We start from the raw sequence: 20,140 nt of genomic DNA, 5'->3' as shown, positions 1-20,140 counted from the left end.
AACAAAGGAATTCAAAATTTACTTTATTCAAACACATTTCCTGCTGAGGTGTCATTTAGAATGCAGTATTAAATCACCATTCAACTAACCAAAGGTCCAGATTTCATTCCTCTTTAGCAAATATCTCAGCGCCTTTCAACTTACTTAATATTTTTTATTAGATCGATGTGTCATTGCCTGACAGTGCTGTGAAACACAAAAAGGGATCAAGGGTGTCAAAATGATACAGTTCCACCATACTTAATACATGTAAATATGAGAAATACAAATTAGGTCTTCTGGATTTTCTCTTCTTTCACCCAAGTTGATGCTTAGAAATTTGTTTTCTGCGGCAACAATTCCTCTGAAATGCACTTTCAAAAGAGGCTCATCACAGTCAATTTTAAACTGAACAAACCTACCCAAAAAAGGTGGTACAAAAAGGCCGCGTGCATTCCCTTCTCCTCCTTATTTGCATTACAGGAAACAGTGAGCATTCCAGAATAGTCCAAGATACAGCTAATGCAAATACTTTAGAAGTATAACAACAGATGTGTCCTGGTTTCGGTCAGGATGGAGTTAACTTCTTTTGTAGCAGCGGATGGAATGCTGTGTTTGAGAGTTAAAATGAAAGCAGTGCCAATAACACTCTGATGGTTTTAGTTGTTGTCAAGCAGTCAAGGACTTTTTCAGTTCTTCATACTTCTCTATTAATGAGAAAGGAGGGGACAAAGCCAGGATAGGTGACCCAAACGGGCCAAAGAGAGTATTCCATGCCAATTACGTCATGCTCGGTATAAAGGGGAGCTGATGGGAGGAGGAGCAGGTGGCTCCAGGACGCGCGGTTTTTGGGGGACGGTTGGGTTCCGGGACAGCTCTGGGTGGCACGGCCTGAGTTGTGTGGTTCGGTGAGAAACTGCATTGTGTATCAACAGCTTCATATATTTTTTGCTCTGATGTCCTGTTAGCATTGTTACATTTTATCTTTCTGCTATTTTAGGAAACCATCCTTATCCCAACCCACGGGCTTTTGGCTTCTTGGTTTTGGGGTCGTTATTTGCCCTTTCTTTTTCCCTTCCCTTGCTTCACACCCACACACCCACACCCACACTTCTCCCCCTCCTCTTTTCCTTTAAAGAGCAGGCAGCTGCGTGGATCTTGGCTCTCAGACAGGGTAAAACCACGACAAGATGTTAAAGCCAGGTGAACGCTGCTGTCCAAAGCCCTATCTTCTCACCTATGTATTGAGTAGTAGTAAGGATGCACTGCCAAAATTGACAGGTAGTTAAGACTGCAAATCTGAAATCCATTACAAAAATTAAAATTGAGTAACACTAAACATTTCAAACCAGATATGTCAGTGGGTAAATTATACTCTTCAGTATTAGGCACATAAAACTAGGAAACATTTCTGAGCACTAGAAACTGAATACAGCTCTATATGGCAAACAGAGAAAACTAATCATCACTAGCTATAAAAATCTCAGGAACTATCCAAGAATGTCTTTCTTCTTCCAACTTTATCCAAGGGGAGCTGAGAATGGTAAATTCTGTTTTAAATATAGAAAAAAGAAAAGAAAAATAAAAAGGAAAACAGTAATGTCATTAAATCACTGGAAAACCTCAATACTGTTTGATGCCTTACAAAATACAACAGAAATATCTTAAGATATGAAAGACATACACATCATCTTTCTCTTGAACTCCACTAAAATTTTTCCATACCACATTCAATGACTGTTTGTCAGAGCTTATTTTGCTAGAAATGCAATACAGTAGGCAGCTTTTGTTATATAAAAGTCACAATGAAAAATGTAAAATGTCAATTCTCAAGGTAATAAATCTCAAAACTTCCATAATAACAGGTTTGAAGAGCTTAAAGGTGAGATGGATAACTTCAGAATTACAGGCAGAGAAGCAGGAGAAGGAATTTGGAGGAGAGATGGAGGGAGAAAGAGCGTTTTAATTTACTTATTTTTGTTAAAAGGAGGGAGAAATATGTAACTTTGCACCCTATGATGAGGCTAAATTACTTAAAAATGACATCAGGCATAAATCTGTAATGAAACTGCTTTCTGAGGAGAACAGGACTCAAGAGGATGAAGCTGCACCTTTTCCCCTTTAAAAGCTCATGATTGCAAGCACAAGCAGGACAGCACAGCACACCTACAGAAAGAAGTTTTAGGCAGATATAATGTGTTTTACCAAGTTCACGAAGACTGCTGAAACCATTTGATGCAAAAAAGAATCCCAGTTCATTTTCTGACTATATTAGTGTTGTAATCCTGCATTGCTGTGTTCTGGGGTGGGGAGGGAGGCCTGCAGGGGTGGCTTCTGCAGGAAGCAGCTAGACCTTCTCTGCAGGCCTGACAGAGCAAACACCAGCTGGCTCAAGGCTGGAGTCATTGTTGACCGGGGCCGAGCCCATCAGCAATGGTCATAGTACCTCTGTGAATCACATTTAGGAGAAAAATAAACCCCTAGCAACTGCTTTTTGCCACCAGAGAAGGGAGTGAGAAGGCTTAAGAAACTGAGCAGACATCCAGGGCCAGTGAAGGGGTGGGGGGAGGATGTGCCCCAGGTGTCAGAGAGAAAGATGTCCCTGCAGTTTATGTAAAAGATCATGGTGGAACGGGTGTCCTCCCGCAGCCCACAGAGAGGATGAGACTCCACCTGCAGCCAGTGGAGAGGCCCCACACTGGAGCAGGTGGAGACATACAGAAGACACTGTGACCCGTGTTGGAGCAAGCCCCTGCCAGCACTTGCAGCCCACAGAGAGAGACAGATCCATGCTGGAACAGGTTTCCTGGGGGAAGGAAGGCTTGTGACTCCGTAGAGGACCAGGTTGGAGCAGTCTGGGCCTGAGAGACTGAGAGGTGTTCTATGATTTATGACTGCACTCCATAGCAGTGACCCACACTGGGGCAGCTGGTGAAGAGCTGAAGCCCTGTGCGAAAGGACTGACACATTGGAGAAGTTCGTGGAGGACCGTCTCCTGTGGGTGGGACCTTATGCTGGAGCAGGGGAAGAGTGTGAGGAATGCCACCCCCTCCAATTAAGAAGGAAAACAACTTGTGAAGAACTGACCAAAATCCCATTCCCTCATTACCTGCCACTCCCCATTCCACAATGCGGGGGGAGGAAGGGAGCGAAATCATGACTAAAGTGAAGTCTGTGAATGTTGCATTAAGGGTAACGATATGTCCAATTCGTCGTTTTAAGTCCAGTCACGTTCCATGCACTGAACTATCATGATTTGGATTCACAAATAACAAAATACTCTGTCAACCTAGTCGTGTTCCTTGAACTACCACAGCCACCTCAAAAGGAGTTCGGTCACGTTCAATGAGAACTAACATGACAGGCTCAAACGAAAGAGTATTTTATTCAAGCAACAGATACACAGATTCTTTGGATTGCTGGAGATCAATTCACTGTCTGCAAAAACATTAGCAAATACTAAAGGTCTTAGCGACTAACACATTAAAAGATGTACAGTAACTTTATAGAGATTTCTAAGTTTCCTGGAGGAGGCACTTGGCATGACCAAGTGTTCAAATCTTACCCAAAGGTGTCCAGACGGGGGGGAAAGAGAGGCTCAGCCCGTCGGCTAGTCATAGGGATCAGGGTAAAGGGTGTCTTCCCTGACACAGTGGTATCTTCCCTGACACATCTCAGATTTTGGGCTATTTTTATGTCATTTCTTATCTTTAAGGTGGAGCTTGAGGGACTCTAGTCATACATACCTTTATTTTGATTGGTGTAAAATTCTCTCACCTCATGTTCAAAAGTACAGATTAATGAAATTGATGGAGGTGGGAGTTTTGGTATTATGATGAAGGACAGCATGCCATGGGCTAGGGACAGCAGGGATGCAACTTATCAGTTCCGTCTTAACCCTCAAGTTCCATGTTATTGCAGAGTTTGGCTGCGATGTCTCCACTTCACTCCATCCTCTGTGTAGCTGTCTTAGGGTCAATACGTCAAGCTCAGCTGCTTATCACCCTGGGATGTTCTGTAAATGCTGAGCCTTTTGACATAGGGTTTAACTTTTAAGTTACCATTACCTCCAGTCATCATCCCACGGCAAAGAAGGGAGGGATTGGGGGAGGTGCTTTATGATCTGGTTACACTTCTCATTATGTGACTCTGGTTTCACTGGGTGTGCAGTGCAGTGCAATAAATTAGAGAGTTTTCTTTCCTTTATTCTGTGTTGAGTCCATTTTGGCCATGATGCTGATTGCTGAATGATCTCTCCCTGTCCTTATCTTGACTCCTACACCTCTCAATATATATTAGCTCCCCTGTCCAGCTGAAAAGGGGAGTGATACAGTGACTTAGGTGGGCATCTAGCCTCCAGCCAAGGTCAAATCATCGCAATTAGGGAAGATGCTAATTAGAATGAGTAGATGCAAAATTAGAATCAGAAGCCATAAACCCTTATATTTAATTTGAAAAGTCCTGATTTACAAATGCTTAGCATTATCTTTAAGGGGAATCACTGCAGTACGCAGTTAATTTGAAAGGGTATACTCAAACCTCTGAGAATAAATTCAGACTTTGATACAGCTTAGCACTCAAAAGTTTCTCAAGGCCAATGAACCAAATTCTTCCAAATAGCATCACAACCACAATTAAAAGTGCATAATTTTTAGTCTTTGCAATCACAAGTCAGACATCCATCTGTGCAAGCTGCCACCCTCCCCCTTGTGCCTCCAAGGTGTCTGAACAGCAGCTGATGTGTATCCAGGAACAAAGCACGTCAATTAATTTTCCAGGTGCTGTTTCAAACAGCGTTCATCAGCTTATCATTGTGGTTTTATTAGTTATTAGTTCATAGCCTCTATTTTGAATGGACAGATGTGAATTCTATCAATGGATGAATCTGTGTTACCTATCAGAGTTACTGTGGTGTCAAAGACAAAACTAAGAGGGCAACATTTGAGTAAAATCACTAGCCCACAAAAATCTAGAGGTGTAGCATCTAAACAAATTTGATTTATACTTTAGAACTACGGAAAACAAGTCCAAACATCTTTTGATGTTTTCTGCTAACAATTGTCATACAAAGGGTGAGAAATTAGGCATTTCTGAAAGAAGGGAGGCATTTAAATCTCTTCCAGTACCACAAGCATTTCCTAAATTTCACTCAAATATAACACCAAAGCTGAAAAGAAACTTATTTTATAAATTTGGAAAGGACAACAGACTTACAACTAACTCACAAGTACACAAGCAAGAGCATTTTTCTACAGCATTCTCTGAGAGACCTGTGACACAATGCTTCAGAAACCTGTAGCATGATTGAATGATTTATCTTAAGAAAGGTTCCTGCATTCCTCATTTATCAGTTAAGACCACTGCGCAATCAGACACCGGTCACCTAAACACGTGAACCATTTCATATTCTTCTTCAATTTAATTTCCAGAGAACTGATTATAAAAGGCAAACACAAAGTTCAAAGGAACATTCGAGAAGGAAGGCCTTCGTTAAGATCAAACCACTGTATGACTGATGAGTTTCAAGTCCAAAGAAGTTGTATAAACAGATCAGCAGCAGTGGTTTCACGGACAAGAGAACAGTTTGAATTTATACTTTGCCTAACAATACCAGTAGATGCTGATTTTGCGGCAATTTTCAAATAAGAGCATGACTGACCTAATTGTGTTGGCTGAGGGAGTTTTTAAAACTAACTGCACTGGTAAATTCGTAACAGAACAGAGGTTCTGTCTGAGGCTCAGAGAAGCAATGTCTATGTGTGGAGACCAAACTAAAGTTACACTGGCAACAACTTTTCAACTATAAGATAAAGTTGAGCTTTGATTACATGTCCTTGAAAATGCTTCTAAATGCAAGCAGTAAAGATGAAAATTATTAAACTTTTGTCTTGGCTCAATTTGGTTAGCATGCCATAGATTTGAATGGCATTTAGTTCTGTTGAGACTGTTGACTAAAGAACAGTGATTTATTTGCCTTTAAATAAAAAATGTGCTAGGAATGTGTCATTTCTAATAAACAAGCAGGTTCCTCCTTAAGACAACACATCTTCAGAAATTTCCAAATTCAAAGGAAGCAGCCTGTGGTCTATTTTATCTATAAATTTATGGCACCAAGGAAGAAGATTTCAGGAGCTAGAGATAAAATAATAATAAAAAAATTAGATTACACTTTACTTGATAAATACTCCTGTTAAAATTCAGACAGCTGTAACTTTGTTGTCTATGTCTTCATAACTTTGTAGACTATGAATATTACTGTATATAAACACAAAAAAATCAGTATTGTTTCAACAGTAAACCAACTTTCATCACTATGATAAATCAGTGTCATTCAACTATCTACAGCCTCAATGGGGTGGAAGGCTTGAAGGGCTGGGGTAGCTGTAGACCATGGAACACTTAACGCTAGGGTCATGAGTTAGAGCCCTAAGCTGGGCACCAAAAAGAAGACTGTTGTTGTCCCAAAGCAGCACTGAACCGCCTCTTTCCAACAAGTCCCTTTTATAGGGGAGTGATGCCAGGTGATGTGGAAAACAGCCCAGGCTAACTCACCTGTGGGGAGGCTGACTCTGGCCTGGCCAGATCCAGGACATGTTTTAATATACAAACTCAGATGATGACAAAGAGAAAAGATTATAAGAAATGATCTATGGGAGGGAAAAAACAAACAAAAATAATCACTTGGATTTTTAATCCCAATTCAGAAAACGACTGAAATGAATACTTAAATCTCTTCCTGTTTCTGAAAATACTTAAGTATGTGTGCAGCTCTAAGTTTGTGGAGGACTACTATTTCCTGAAGTTGGAAAATAAAAATGGGTATCCCTGAAGAATAAGGCCGTTTAACAAATCCCCAGCTGGAAAGCAGAGCAGTAGCTCACAGCAAAAGTAAATTAGAAGTACTTACATTGTAGCCTATGAACAAAGTGCTATATGATCTACATTTTGGTTTTATCCAGTAGAATCCCTAAACCTACATTACAGCCATGACTCGTTGGTTGACATTAGATATTAACTAAAAGATATTAACTAACTACATTACTTTAGAGCTGAGGTGAGCTTAGCATAGCACATACAACAGTAGCAAACGTTCATCTAATGGGTGATAATTTGTTCAACTGAAGCAATCACTCCGTGGTATGTCAGCATTAATAAAAAAAATCCAGGGAAGATCCCAGATTAAAAAAAAAAAAAAGATAAAAAATTTTCTTGCATCAGTAGAGTTCTGTGTTGGATTCTCTAATGCACACTGTAAGCCACATATGGCTTGCTTTGGCAGCAACTCAATTTGATTGACTTGGTTTTGCTGGGATATAAAGAACTGTTTTCAAAAAGGCAAAGTCTGTCAAAGGCACTGCTTTTAGCTCCTATCCATATTTCAAATCGCATCTAACACAAAGTTTACTGCTAAGGAAATTTAGGAGCATAACAGAAAAATTGCATCCACATACTTACACAAGCATGAACCACTCTTAGCAAGGCTTGCCAAAGGAGGCCACAATTAAATAATGCAAGAGCGCAGCTGTAATACCTTTTGGGGAGCCAATGTTATGAAAATACCAGCACTTGCTTTGTGCTAGGCAGTGACTTGAAAGCGAAGCAACAGGTTGTAACTTCATGTGTGCATCTTGCTTTTCCCCTCTGTGGATCTTGGCACAAGATTTTCTTTTCTACTTTTGAAAATGGGAACAAGAAAACTTATGTGCATGAAGAACTTGAGATCTGAAGAGATGAAATTACAAAAAGTCCTAGCCAATGATATTTGGATTGATGTGTGAGCTCAAAATGCCTTGTATGGTAGGACATGAAATTCTCACCCTTAACCTACACAACATGATGCAAAGGTGTGACCCGGTGTCATACGAACACAGCAAAGTCTAGCTTTAAAACAGCTACTGAGGTAGCAGCAATGATGAACCTAGGGCAGAACTACCCTCAGCAATGAGAAGCCACTTAGATATTTACGTGAAGTGCCATCCAGATCCTGAAGCACACGCTGAATGCACAGTCCTGCTATAACAAATTGAGCTTCCCAATCTAAGTCTACTTAGGTAAGTGTGCAAGAGCTGTGATCAGTGTAGACTATAAATTTCAGTGTAGACACACCATCTGTCCATGAATGGTGCAATTAATGTTGCCTGTAACACTTCAGGAACAGTCTTATTTCAACCTATAGCTTGTATCTAAAGAAGCCACCTAAGGACTTTAAGTAATGCTACAACATAAATTACAAGCAAACAAGTATCTGTTTATCTGGGGTAGCTCCTTGCACATAATGAGCACACAGGAGAACAAGATACTTAACATGCTTTTTTAAATAATGGAAGACATAATCTAAGGCACATACGATAATAAAAGAAGAGCCTTAGAAAGGCTTAGAACTTGCCTTTTTAAAAGGACTTCTGACATCAGCGAAGGCTCTAGCAGGCACAGTCTTGATTTGGTCTGGTAAGAGACCACCTGTGACCCTTACTGAAAACCATCAAGACTCTCCATTTGCTAGAGATGTCCGAAGACTAACAGCAGATGGGAAACAAATATTTATGAGGTTTAGAAAATCAGAGTTTCACCTGCCTACTGGGCTATATTTTCTTGGACTCCGAACAGCCACACCTGGGGCATTCAAACTGCTCAATATCCTTACGAAGGGTGCAGAGCAGTCTCACAGAGAACTCAAGTTTGGGTCTTCTTTGGTTGCACTGAGGTTTAAAGTATACAATGCAACTCTCTGTTTTTACTTTCAGAAACACTTAACTTACAGATTTGCATCTTTTAAAGTTCTTAAAAGTACACAGCAAAACCAGCCACATAGGAAACAGCACTTATCTGTATAATTGTGCAAAGATCTCACATAATCCAATAAGTGGGGTTTTATTTTTTTAAAATGCATAGATACCAACACATTCTGCACATCACATCACAGAATTTCATTTTAAAAGTTCATGTTCCTGTAGGTAGTATGTGTCATGGTTTTACCCCGTCTGAGAGCCAAGATCCACACAGCTGCCTGCTCCTTAAAGGAAAAGAGGAGGGGGAGAAGAGGGGAGGGGTGGTGAGGGAAGGGAAGGGAAAAGGAAGGGGCAAATAACGACCCAAAACCAAGAAGCCAAAAGCCCGTGGGCTGGGATAAGGATAGTTTACTAGAATAGCAGAAAAATTAAATATAACAATGCTAACAGGACTTTAGAGCAAAATATATATGAAACTGTTGACACACAATGCAGTTTCTCGCCGAACCACACAACTCAGGCCGTGCCACCCAGAGCTGTCCCGGAACCCAACCGTCCCCCAAAAACCGCGCGTCCTGGAGCCACCCCACTCCTCCTCCCATCAGTCCCCCTTTATACTGAGCATGACGTAATTGGCATGGAATACTCTCTTTGGCCCATTTGGGTACCCTGTCCTGGCTTCGTCCCCTCCTTTTTCATTAATAGGGAAATATGAAGAACTGAAAAAGTCCTTGACTGCTTGACAACAACTAAAACAATCAGAGTGTTATTGGCACTGCTTACATTTTAACTCTCAAACACAGCATTCCATCTGCTGCTACAAAAGAAGTTAACTCCATCCTGACCAAAACCAGGACAGTATGATATTTAGCATACGGCTCTAATACCCGGGGAATGTTTTCATGAGCGCATATTGTGTTCTACCTCCTCATGTGTGAAGCAGAATGAAAATTAATACTAGTCATCAGACCTTCCAATATTGGACAGTTGAGCAGCATAAAGTAGTCTAGATCACCCAAGATCTTTTCAGTTCTATTTACCTATCAGGTTTATGACAGCATGGGGGAGATTTAGAAGTGCTAGAAGCCATCAAGAGAGACTATTTGTCTTGATAGATTTCTATCCTTTTTGTCATAGCTTTGTACCAACTCATAGTGATAATGACAGAACAGAATTCTGAACAGAATGAGCAGACCTTCATAGTAGCTATTTCTCATGCTGTTCAGTGGCAAAGCGGTTTTGGTGTCTCTCTGAAAATGAGTATGCCAATGAGGATGCAGTATTTACCTGCAAGTTGTAGTCCTGAAGAATTTTCACTAGTGAGTCTCTCAAACTAGGAATCTCCATGCCTTCCTTGATGCGGTGGATCAAAAGAATGGGATCAACGTGGGTTCCAATATTGTTTAACAAACCAGTAATAAAAGCTGTGAAAACCAAAAGACAATGAAATTAAGAAAAAAATCCAGCAAAATACCCAATTAAAGGGTGCTTTGGTTACAAGCTACAGGCTCTGGCTGACTCTATGACAGTTCTCTAATAAGAGTTAACACTAAGCCTCTTTCAAACGTCCTTCATACACTTCTTGAAGAAGTGTTTACTTCAGTACTTACTTTGGGTAAGATGGGAAGATAGTTTGGCAATTCACAGAACTTCTGAGGGATTCAGAAAAGGGGTAAATAATGCATTTCAATTAATCAAAAAGGGCACTCAAGCAAACAGTCAGAAAATTCACTAAATCATTATGTGATTACTCGATTCTTAGTTACAGGATTTAAAAAAAACACCCCACAATTTCAAGCACTTGCCTACCTCCAAGTTGGTTCTAAACACTGGTGATAATGACACAAAAGTCTTTTGCTTTCTGAAGTGCACCTGGGTAAATGAAACACTAGAGAGATGAACCTCAAAGCTGTGTTGTTTTTTTTTTTTCCAACCCCCAAAACTGAGGAGTATCAGTAGAGTTGCTCTGCATATTGGCAGAGGGTACTGAGAAAATTTTATATGCTTTTAATCCCATCTGCACTGAAGATGTCACCAATTGTGGCATCGCTTTCAGTGATGGGCTGTATTTAAGTATGTGTAACTTGAGAACACCATTCTTCTAAAGGAGTAACAGATTTTGGTTACTTTTTCCTGTCAGAATTAGCAGCTAAGGGATGAAAAGATGTATTTTGACACTAATTCTACAAGACATTCAATCCTTCAGAAAAAAGATCCCAAGAGAGGCTTTAAAGCCTTGATTAAAGCCTCAGAAGAGGCTGCAGAACTAATGGACTAGATCGTTAACATACTTCTCTATTTTCTCAGTTATGTTAACTACTCTGAATCTGCCTCCTGAACAAATCTTATATTGCTTATGAGATTGTTGGTTTCTGATTCTATCTAAACTTTAAACTTGAGTAGCTATTCATATAAAGGGTAAAAACTAAAGTGTATGCATCATTACAGTTCTTACCTTTGTGCCAGAGAAACAAAACAAATTAATTATTCTAATGAGACTTAGAAAAGTGTAGGATCTTCATTTTCAGAATGTCAAAAGTAAGCAGCTGCAATAAACATACTACACAACATTCTCATCAAGCCTGCAGACTGTGTTTTGAGGCTGTCTAAAATTAAAACCTTATTCTGCCAAATTAAAAGCACCATTCTCCCCTTAGTTTGTCATTAAGGACATAACCACACAGAATGTAGTCAAATGTTAAATCCCTAAGTATTCATTCCGTAGCATGCCCACATGCTGGTTTACTGGGAATTTTTATGCACAGTAGGACAGCTATGTTGTGCTCCACAAACCAGAACCCCTCCCTGGCCATCCGTAAACACCTCTGCTAACATGCACATGGATAATTCCATCCTTTAACTCCAGTAGCATTCCACAAAATAAAAATAAAATCCCAAACACATGCAAGGCTTCTGAGAAACTATCCCACTTACGTGGTTTATCAATAGAATATAAAATGAGGTCTTCCCACAGTTCTCCATCATCTTGTTCCTTGGCAAATTCAATAGCTTTATCTACATCTTGTAGTTCTTCCATTATCATCTTCAAGGCACTGCGACTATTGCCCATTCTGCCTAGAAGGAAAAAAATAAGGAAAAGAGATATTAAGTACTAAACACTTATCAACACTCAAGTGCTTTAACAAGCTCTTTAATTATGAATTCTTTAAGTGTGAGGTTGCCTCATACTAATTCAACCAAGATGAAATGTAATCTAATGTAGGAATGCAAATCGCGGAGGAATTGGTATAATCTGAACAAATGCTTGGAGCACTTTCCTGGACTGGCACCTGGAAGCTTTCTTAAGGATGGGTTGGCTCATATTAGGGGTTCTGAACTGCAGCAACATCTAACATAAGGGGGAGCAATGCACTGAAACTGTGACATCAAACACCTTTTTAAAGACCTCACAGACAGTTTTAATTTGCAGTAGGCTTAGCACAGCTTACACCCATGGAAAATGAAAGGAAGGAAGAGGAAGACATTGTAAAAATGATGATCAATTATTTAAATGAGTCCATGAATGATTCCTAGTTTGCTCTCAAAGGTTCACAAAACATTCTTACTAGAAGAAAATTGATTTTAAAAAAATGCTTTCCACTCCATTCATGCCTAATACATAAACATACATAAAAATCCCAATCTTATAATGCCTTTCAGTTAGAGTAGATTTCCTGGCCTGCTGGGAGACTTACAATTACTTTTATTTAAGAAAAGAAAAAAAAGAACATAAGCAAATCTTCCTCTTCCAGCAAAAGACAATACTAAGCTTCTGAGATGCATTCAGAATAAAACATTTGTTTTATTTCTCACCTCCCTTCAAACTGACAGTATCACTCTTCTCTTGGAGATAGTCTCAAAAATACTGCCTTCCCACCGCCCCATCCTGCTCCCCGTAGACCCCCAACACCTCCAAAACCCCAGAACACCAAATCAGAAACGCTGTAACACAATATATGGAGTCATATAAATAATTCAGTGCTTTGTTTTATTTTCTAAATTGTGCTATTTCGTCCTACTGACTTTGTCTCTGGGAAAGCATGTTAAATGATATTACACAGTACATCATACATTTTCACAGCACAAACTTTGACAAGATTAAAAGCACGTTGTAATTTATCACACTGTTACTTACTCAGAAGATAGACTGTCTCTTCTACGAAGTTCCTCTGTTGGCAGATCTCAAGAGCCTTGAATTTAAGGGAAGGGAGGAGGGGAAAAGAATACAGGGAACCATGTAACATGATACTTTATTGATCAGAAATGCTGCAGGAGGCTTAAAGATACTTTTCCATGAAGCTGTGTTACTCATTTTGACAGGAATACAGCTCCTTTAATATGCACTGTCAGGTCCTCTCACACTAGTTAAGAGAAGAAACTCCATGGCACTTTTTTGATTTTTCTACAAGATGCAATAAATCTGGGGACAGGACAGGGATTTCAATCTGGATTATGCCAACCTCTACTTTTACACCTACCAGCAATTCTTCGGCTTTTAAAATCTGGTTAATTCAAAAGCATCCAGGTGATGTGCTGTCAAGACTTGCTTCCTGTGGATGGACTTATGAAGTCTCAGTCATAATACAAGCCTGTAGATCTCCTCAGGGGAGACAGACAGTGCCTGCTAAATGTTTTACCAATGACCTCAAAGAAGGCAATACAAGAATAATCCAACCCAAGTATGCAAGAATAAGGACGAAACATTTACTGTAAATTTGGTTTAAAGACTTGAGGGATAAATACCATGAGTAGTTATTGAACCTGTGTGTAGTTGACAAACACCGAGCAAAATTATCAAATTGATTACCAAGAAGTTTTTAGTAACACAAAATTGGTAGGGCTGGTATGCCGTAAACATTGCCATGTGTCTTCCTAGTTTGGAAGAAGAAACTCAAGATTCGTGACATTCCTATGAGAACAACTGTTCGCTAATAAATTTTTTCATATTTGGAAATCAAAATTGCAAATGTATAAGATACAGCTTTTCCTTCCCTACTCAAATTATTTCAGATGGGTTACTAGTGATCAGTGATGCAGACAATGAATTTCAGGGTCGGGGTAAATGAATTACCAACCAGATACTACAGGGGAATGAAGGTATGAACAATACTAATAAGTTATAAACATATCTGACAGCTTTTTTTTCTCCACTGAGAAGTTAAACTATAAAGTACCGGTATTCAGTATTTCTGGATGCTTCATAGCATGAGTGTCATGCTCCCTCTAGAGGAAGACAAGGAACACTCAGACTTCTTTTTCAGTTCATTTTACAAGCAGCTGCTAAACCGCACTTGAATAAAAGTGACATACTTTTAAAGAACAATAATTATTTGTAATTTCTTTAAAGCAATAATAAGTGTGAATTTGTTCAAATATATCTTCTATTGCAATTTATAACACAGCACAGTAATCTGCTTAACAGGAACTGAAAATAGTTAACTGGGAAATTCTTGGTCCCTTTTTTATTTCCTTAGAACAAAGATTTGTATGCAGCATGAAGTGTTACTATATGATATGTATGGTAAGAAGTACAATTACAGAATGAGTTGTGACAGTAAATTCAGCTAAGTTTTATAGAGTGTTGAGATCTTTTCTCTCTTCCTCAGCTTCTTACTGAGACATATTCACACTTTAACCTAAGGTTAGAATGACACTTTTTCTAACATCCTTTTCTCTCATTTTGGTGATTATTGCACCACACCTTTCAAAGGTTCAGGGCTGTCTGACATATTCTTGCTCATAGTCCATACCTTCACTTTGCACCACCCATCACTGAAGACAGGTGCCTGGATGTGCAATAACTACAATTAATTTGCACCAAAAGAAGAAAAAAAGTGAAGATGCAATATTCAGTATTAAATTTCAAGCTACCCCACTGGTGTCATCATTATAGCTGCATACAGAGAGGCATCCTTTCTCAATAATTTCTCTGCTTAGCCATAAAAAGCAACAAAGAGAAATAATAAAATACTGACCTAACTAAAGAGGGAAACTTAAATTTCCATTCAATTAACTTGAATTCAAGCAAGGGAAAAAACCCAAGACTGTCCTTAACTTATTTTTTAATTTGACACAAAAGAACAAAGAAGGAAAATGTAAAAGGTTAAAGGTGGTCAAAATATGGTACTTTGTAAAATCTCAAGTCTAGTAGCAGGATTAAAGACAAAATATTTTCATCTCTTCTAGTTAACTACCTACTATATTATATATATAATTGGAAAGTAATTTAGGACCTTAGAACACAAAGCTAGAAAAAGCCTCCAGCCACAGTTAATCAGTTTTCAGTATCTGTTTACTGACTAGTCCTAGATTTGGCAAAGCAGTTGTTGATTTCCAGCAACCACAACCCCCTGCCCAGTCAGGCCAGGCACCTCTATGTAGATATGCTGCTGTAAGTACCCATCAAGTCTAAATTCAGAACTGCACTAAAAATCTCGACCCTGTGAGCTGAGACAAAGGTCTCAGCTGCCAGTCAGCTCTGCAAACCAAATTTCTGAAGGTGATTGCCACAAACTCAAACGATCTCCTCCTCCTGGCAGTAGAGGGCAGTACCAGACACAGTTACAAATTCACAACACTACAAGCTACAGACATAAAAATCGAGGACCTGGTTTCGGTTTCAAGGGCTTACCTTCTCTAGCGGACAGTGTGTGCTGTCTCTGAGAAATGGGAGTAAGTTTGGACGATCGTATTCAGCATAAAGGCTGATCTGTTTCTCATGGTATCGCTGGCCTTTATGGTGGTCTCTCTTGAAAAGCTTGTGCAAATACTAGGAATCAAAAAAGAGAAGCAGAATTCAAAATCACTTAGACAATATTGTTTTTTCTTTATACACTGAAAAGCAAAAAGATTAAACCCTGATTCAAAAGACTTCTTTTACATTTTTCTTAAGTACCACTTAAGTAAAAATCTCCAAAACCAGGTCTGGGAAGCAGGCTTTCAGCAACAGTAAAGAAACTGTCCTTGAACCTTCAATGAAACTACTGCTTTTTTAGTGACAGGACAAGGGGCAATGGGCTTAAACTAAAAGGGGGTAGATTAGATTAAACAAGGAATTCTTCCCTTATGGGTGGTTATGCACAGGCACAGGTTGCCCAGAGAAGCTGTGGAAGCCCCATCCCTGGAAGTGTTCAAGGCCAAGTTGGATGGGTCTTTTGAGCAACCTGGTCTAGTGAAGGACAGTACTGCCCACAGCAGGGGGGTTGGAACTAGATGATCTTTGAAGATCCTTTCCGACCCAAACTAATCTGTGATTCTATTATATAATTCTATGATTTTGAATTTTACAGAACACTTTGGGCAAATATGTCAAATGAAGCATTTAGTTATCTAGATATGCTCGACCATTACACATAACTAGAGATAAAACAGGTTAAAACATTTCATGTTTTAACTATGAATACTGGGGCAAAGCTCCTCCTCTCTAAACAAGCACCGAAAAGCCTCCAGAATCATCTGGAGAGTCCTTTTACACGAAGGGAAGCTGACATCACACTTTGAAATATATGCATCCCTTCCATAAACTGACAGACAGTTGCCATTGCAAAGCTTTTGGGCTGTGAGCTGCACACTTCATAGAGCTGCTTCCCATAATCAAATCTCTAACACATAAACCTGCTCCTCACCAGATCAGTGCCCTGAGCCCCACCTGTACAGAGTACCAAGTAAGCTAAGCTTCCTTCCTTAACACAGCCCACAGTTACACGTTATATATTCCACTGACACCACACTCAAATTGAAGAGATGCTTTTGGAAGAGCAATGTGGAGCCACAGCCTTAGAGTGATGCTGTAATTCTGCACAAACAAGAACAATCCTGCAGCACATGGAAGTTGCAGCTCTAGAAAGACAAGCAGTTTGCTGTCTCTGTAGATCAGCAAAACATGCTGCAGAGGTTCACCCAACACCCAACCCCATTTTTTCTGTAGGGAAAGAGAAGGGTACAAGCAAAAAGTAATTGGCCAGATAAAATAAGTGCCTGCAATATCATAAGGAGCACCTCACAATATGTTGACATGGAAGCAGTATGTTACCAAATTCTCACAGGTACACGTTAAAATTATTTTGCTATTGTAAAAATGCTATGGCCATGTTAAAAAAAAATGGATTAGCAAAAGTAGCCACTTTGGTTCTCAATGACTTAACAAACATTTTAGTGTCGTGTGCACTTTGACGGATAACCCCATCTGTAAAAGATGTGCCCAGCAAAGAGTTTATTCAGCTCAATTTGAAACCCACAGAATACAGAAGTATTTACCACATGCTGTAGCTCAGGCCTGTTCTCTAATTCTTCCACAACTCTGTCAATCTGAAAGAAAAATAAACCCAGCAGATTAGCAAACCTGTGAAGGACTTCACATTTGCAGGGCTGAAAGGGCAGGTAATACAAACAAGCACTGGGCTGCCATGCCACAAAATTGTTATACTCACAGAAATTTTATCTTCATTATCCAAAAGCATGTCTACTGCTTTCTAAAAGAAAGAGAACCCAGTTAAGAAACAGGTATACTCATTTTCTCACACTCTGTAAAGTATTATGCTTGTTCACTGATGGGTATTGGATGACTATTGCAGACCTACTTTTTGCAGCATGAGCAATTACAGAGCAATTTGCATAAAACCGGCATTCCCCAACAGCACAGCATTACAGGAGAACACATCATGTATTCTTCCAGTATTAAGTTTCCACACTAACAGCAATCAATACCATATACACTTATACTGCAGGTGAAGTGTGCCCATCAAATCGCAGGTCACAAAAGGCCATGGTCAAATGATGTCGAAATACTAATTGGCCTTTTGCAAAAGGGGCGAGTGTAGGGTGATGGGTGAAACACACAACTCTACTTGCGTTACAACTGGATTCCACCAAACTATCTGCACACCAATACTGTAGCACAAGCAGACAAGACCATGTAAAGCAGAGTAGCCAACGGGATTCTGGTTCTGCTTCCTTTTAGGAGAACAAACTTTCCCATTTAAAAAAATATAAATCCACAGATTCATGATACGATTTACTCTAAGAAAAATATATTGTTTTCTTTCCCCAAGTAGTTTAGAATGGACACACCAAAGATTATCATCTTTGGCAGAGGTGGCTCCCTATTTTAGTTCCAGTGTTTAAACCACCACTGCACTGAAATAGAAGATCTACCTTAATTTCCCCTCAAGGATCATACCAAAAGTCATTTGCTGAGGTTTTATAGCCAGATGGGAAGAAATAAAATTGAATTCATCACAAAACATAAATTCTAAAAATCAGGAAGTATAAGTTAATAACCTTGCAGACTTTCAGAACAATGGAAAAAAAAACCAAAAGAAAAAATATTCATGAGTACAGATAGTGTTTTCTTCAATCCTTCCAGCAGTGAGGGGAAGACTTCAGAACAAACAGGCAAGCCCAGGATATCAATACTTGGCTCTGGAATAGTGCAAACTTTGGGGAGATAAGGTATGCTGAGGCCTGACAGGATCCACCTAGGGAAACACATCTTTGGGCATAAGCCAGCAGGGCTGCTTGAGAGAGCTTTAAACTATTATTGATAGGTGAAGCGGATGCTAACAGGATTACAGTAGGTAAGCCAAATCTTGGCATGGCATCTCCTGAGGGTGGCAATGCCAGTGGGAACATTTACACTGCTCCTGGGAGTGCAGGGGCATGTCTAGAATGTTTGTGCACCAACATACACAGTATGAGAAACTAACAGCATGAATGAGGAGCCTTGGTCTGTTCCCAGAGCTATGACATCACTGGTATTAGTGAGACTTGGTGGAATGAGTCCCATGATTTAAGTACTGGCAGGGGGGGATGGAGGGCTCTAGGCTGTTCAGGAGGGATAGGAAGAACAGGCAAGATGGAGGAGTTGCATTACATGTAAGGAAGAGGTTTGACTGTCCAGCCCTTACAGTTAGGGAAGATGTGGCTGAGAGCCTCTCGATGAGAATTAGAAGGGTGGAAAACAAACGAGATGTTATATGGATGTTTACTACAATCACCCAGCCAGGATGTAACCAACTGATGAGTTACTCTATAGGCAACTAAGAGAAATTTCTGGTTTGGTAGTCCCTGTCCTTATAGGATATTTTAACTTCCTAGACATCAAATGGAAATATCATACTGCTGTGATGAGCTGGTCCTGGAAATTCTTGAGGCTAGTAGGAGTGAACTTCCAATCCCAGGTACACAGTGAGCCAAATAAGAAAGACACCCTTGTAGACCTGTTCTTTCTGAACAGAGGATGACTCATTTGGGATGCGATGGTAGATGGCTGTCTTGGTCACAGTGAACATGAAGTGGTTTATTTAAAAATTTTTAGTACAATGAGAAAAAAGGACAAAAAACTTGCTACTGCAGACTTTAGGAGAGCAAATTGGAAGCTACTCAGGGAGCTATTTAGTAGACTACTATGGGAATCTGCTTTTGAGAGCTTAGGAGTCCACAGTCTTTAAGAATCACCTTTTAGAAGCAGAGGAGCAGGCAATTCCACTGTGTGGACAAGGAAGTGTGAGAGGTGAAAGAAGATCGGCTTGGCTGAAGAGACAACTCACGGAGCTCAAGAGGAAAAAGAAATTGTACAATCTCTGACAGCAAGGTCAGGCTTCACAGAGCTGTGGTTCATATATACAGGGAGAGGACAGAAAAGGCCAACTCAATGAGAGATGAAACAGACCTGTTTCAAATATGGGCTTTTTAATGTATTTTAATAGTAAGAAGAGATGTAAGAAAAACATTGGACATCATGATGCTTGTCAGATATTGTCATCTGAATAATAGGGGTGGAGAAAAAGCAAGAGGCATTATTGAATGCCGCTTTTTGCTTCAATCTTTATTGAGGCACTATACTGAGAGACCTTGGGCTGCTCAGTTCCATGAACTGGAGGACCATGACTGCAGGAACTGCACCTTTCCATTTGTTGCCACTGAAATTTTAAAGGACGAAGTGTATCAGCTGAATGTTCACAAGTTCAGAGGGCCTGCTGGGATTCATCCCAGAATACTGAAGCAGCTAGTAGATGTTATAGCAGGACTGATTTTCATCATCCAATAAAGGTCCAGGGAGTCTGAGGATGTCCCCAGTGATTAGAAGCTAGCCAACAGTATTCCAATTTACAAAAAGGGTGTCAGGAAAAAACTAGGGAACTACAAACTTATTAGCCTAACCTCAGTTCTTGGGAAAAATATGGAGAAGATCATATTGGGTGCTACTGAAAGACTTTTAAAGAAGAATGCAATCGTCAGTAACCATGAACAAAGGGAAAGTCCTGTTTAACTAATGTAATACCTTCTACAAAAAAGTTACCTGCCTAGTGGATAAAGGGAAGGCAGTGGATATAGTTATTCTGGGGTTTAGTATGGCTTTGATACTGTTCCTCTCAGCATCCTTCTGGACAAGTTGTCCAACTGTGAGATGAGCAGATACTCAGTATACTGAG

General features: G+C 39.8%; 1 protein-coding gene across 3 annotated transcripts in view; it reads right to left on the bottom strand.

Annotated features, from left to right (window-relative positions):
- The window catches only part of VPS41 (VPS41 subunit of HOPS complex), a 118,085-nt gene that overhangs the window by 4,790 nt on the left and 93,155 nt on the right, over positions 1 to 20,140 (bottom strand). For 2 of the 3 annotated variants that reach the window (XM_084280152.1, XM_084280154.1), the window contains exons 20-25: positions 17,138 to 17,179; positions 16,965 to 17,015; positions 15,340 to 15,477; positions 12,844 to 12,898; positions 11,643 to 11,783; positions 9,996 to 10,132 (exon numbers count right to left, since the gene is read on the bottom strand). In XM_084280152.1, the coding sequence (XP_084136278.1) occupies positions 9,996 to 10,132; positions 11,643 to 11,783; positions 12,844 to 12,898; positions 15,340 to 15,477; positions 16,965 to 17,015; positions 17,138 to 17,179 (564 nt within the window). The remainder of the gene's footprint in view (positions 1 to 9,995; positions 10,133 to 11,642; positions 11,784 to 12,843; positions 12,899 to 15,339; positions 15,478 to 16,964; positions 17,016 to 17,137; positions 17,180 to 20,140) is intronic. The other variant, XM_084280153.1, reaches the window with a different exon arrangement.

Source organism: Gallinula chloropus (genome assembly GCF_964237585.1).
Source record: "Gallinula chloropus genome assembly, chromosome: 2".
Classification (NCBI taxonomy): domain Eukaryota; kingdom Metazoa; phylum Chordata; class Aves; order Gruiformes; family Rallidae; genus Gallinula; species Gallinula chloropus.
Note: the sequence above shows the minus strand (reverse complement) of the source record. Positions and strands in the feature narration are given on the sequence as shown.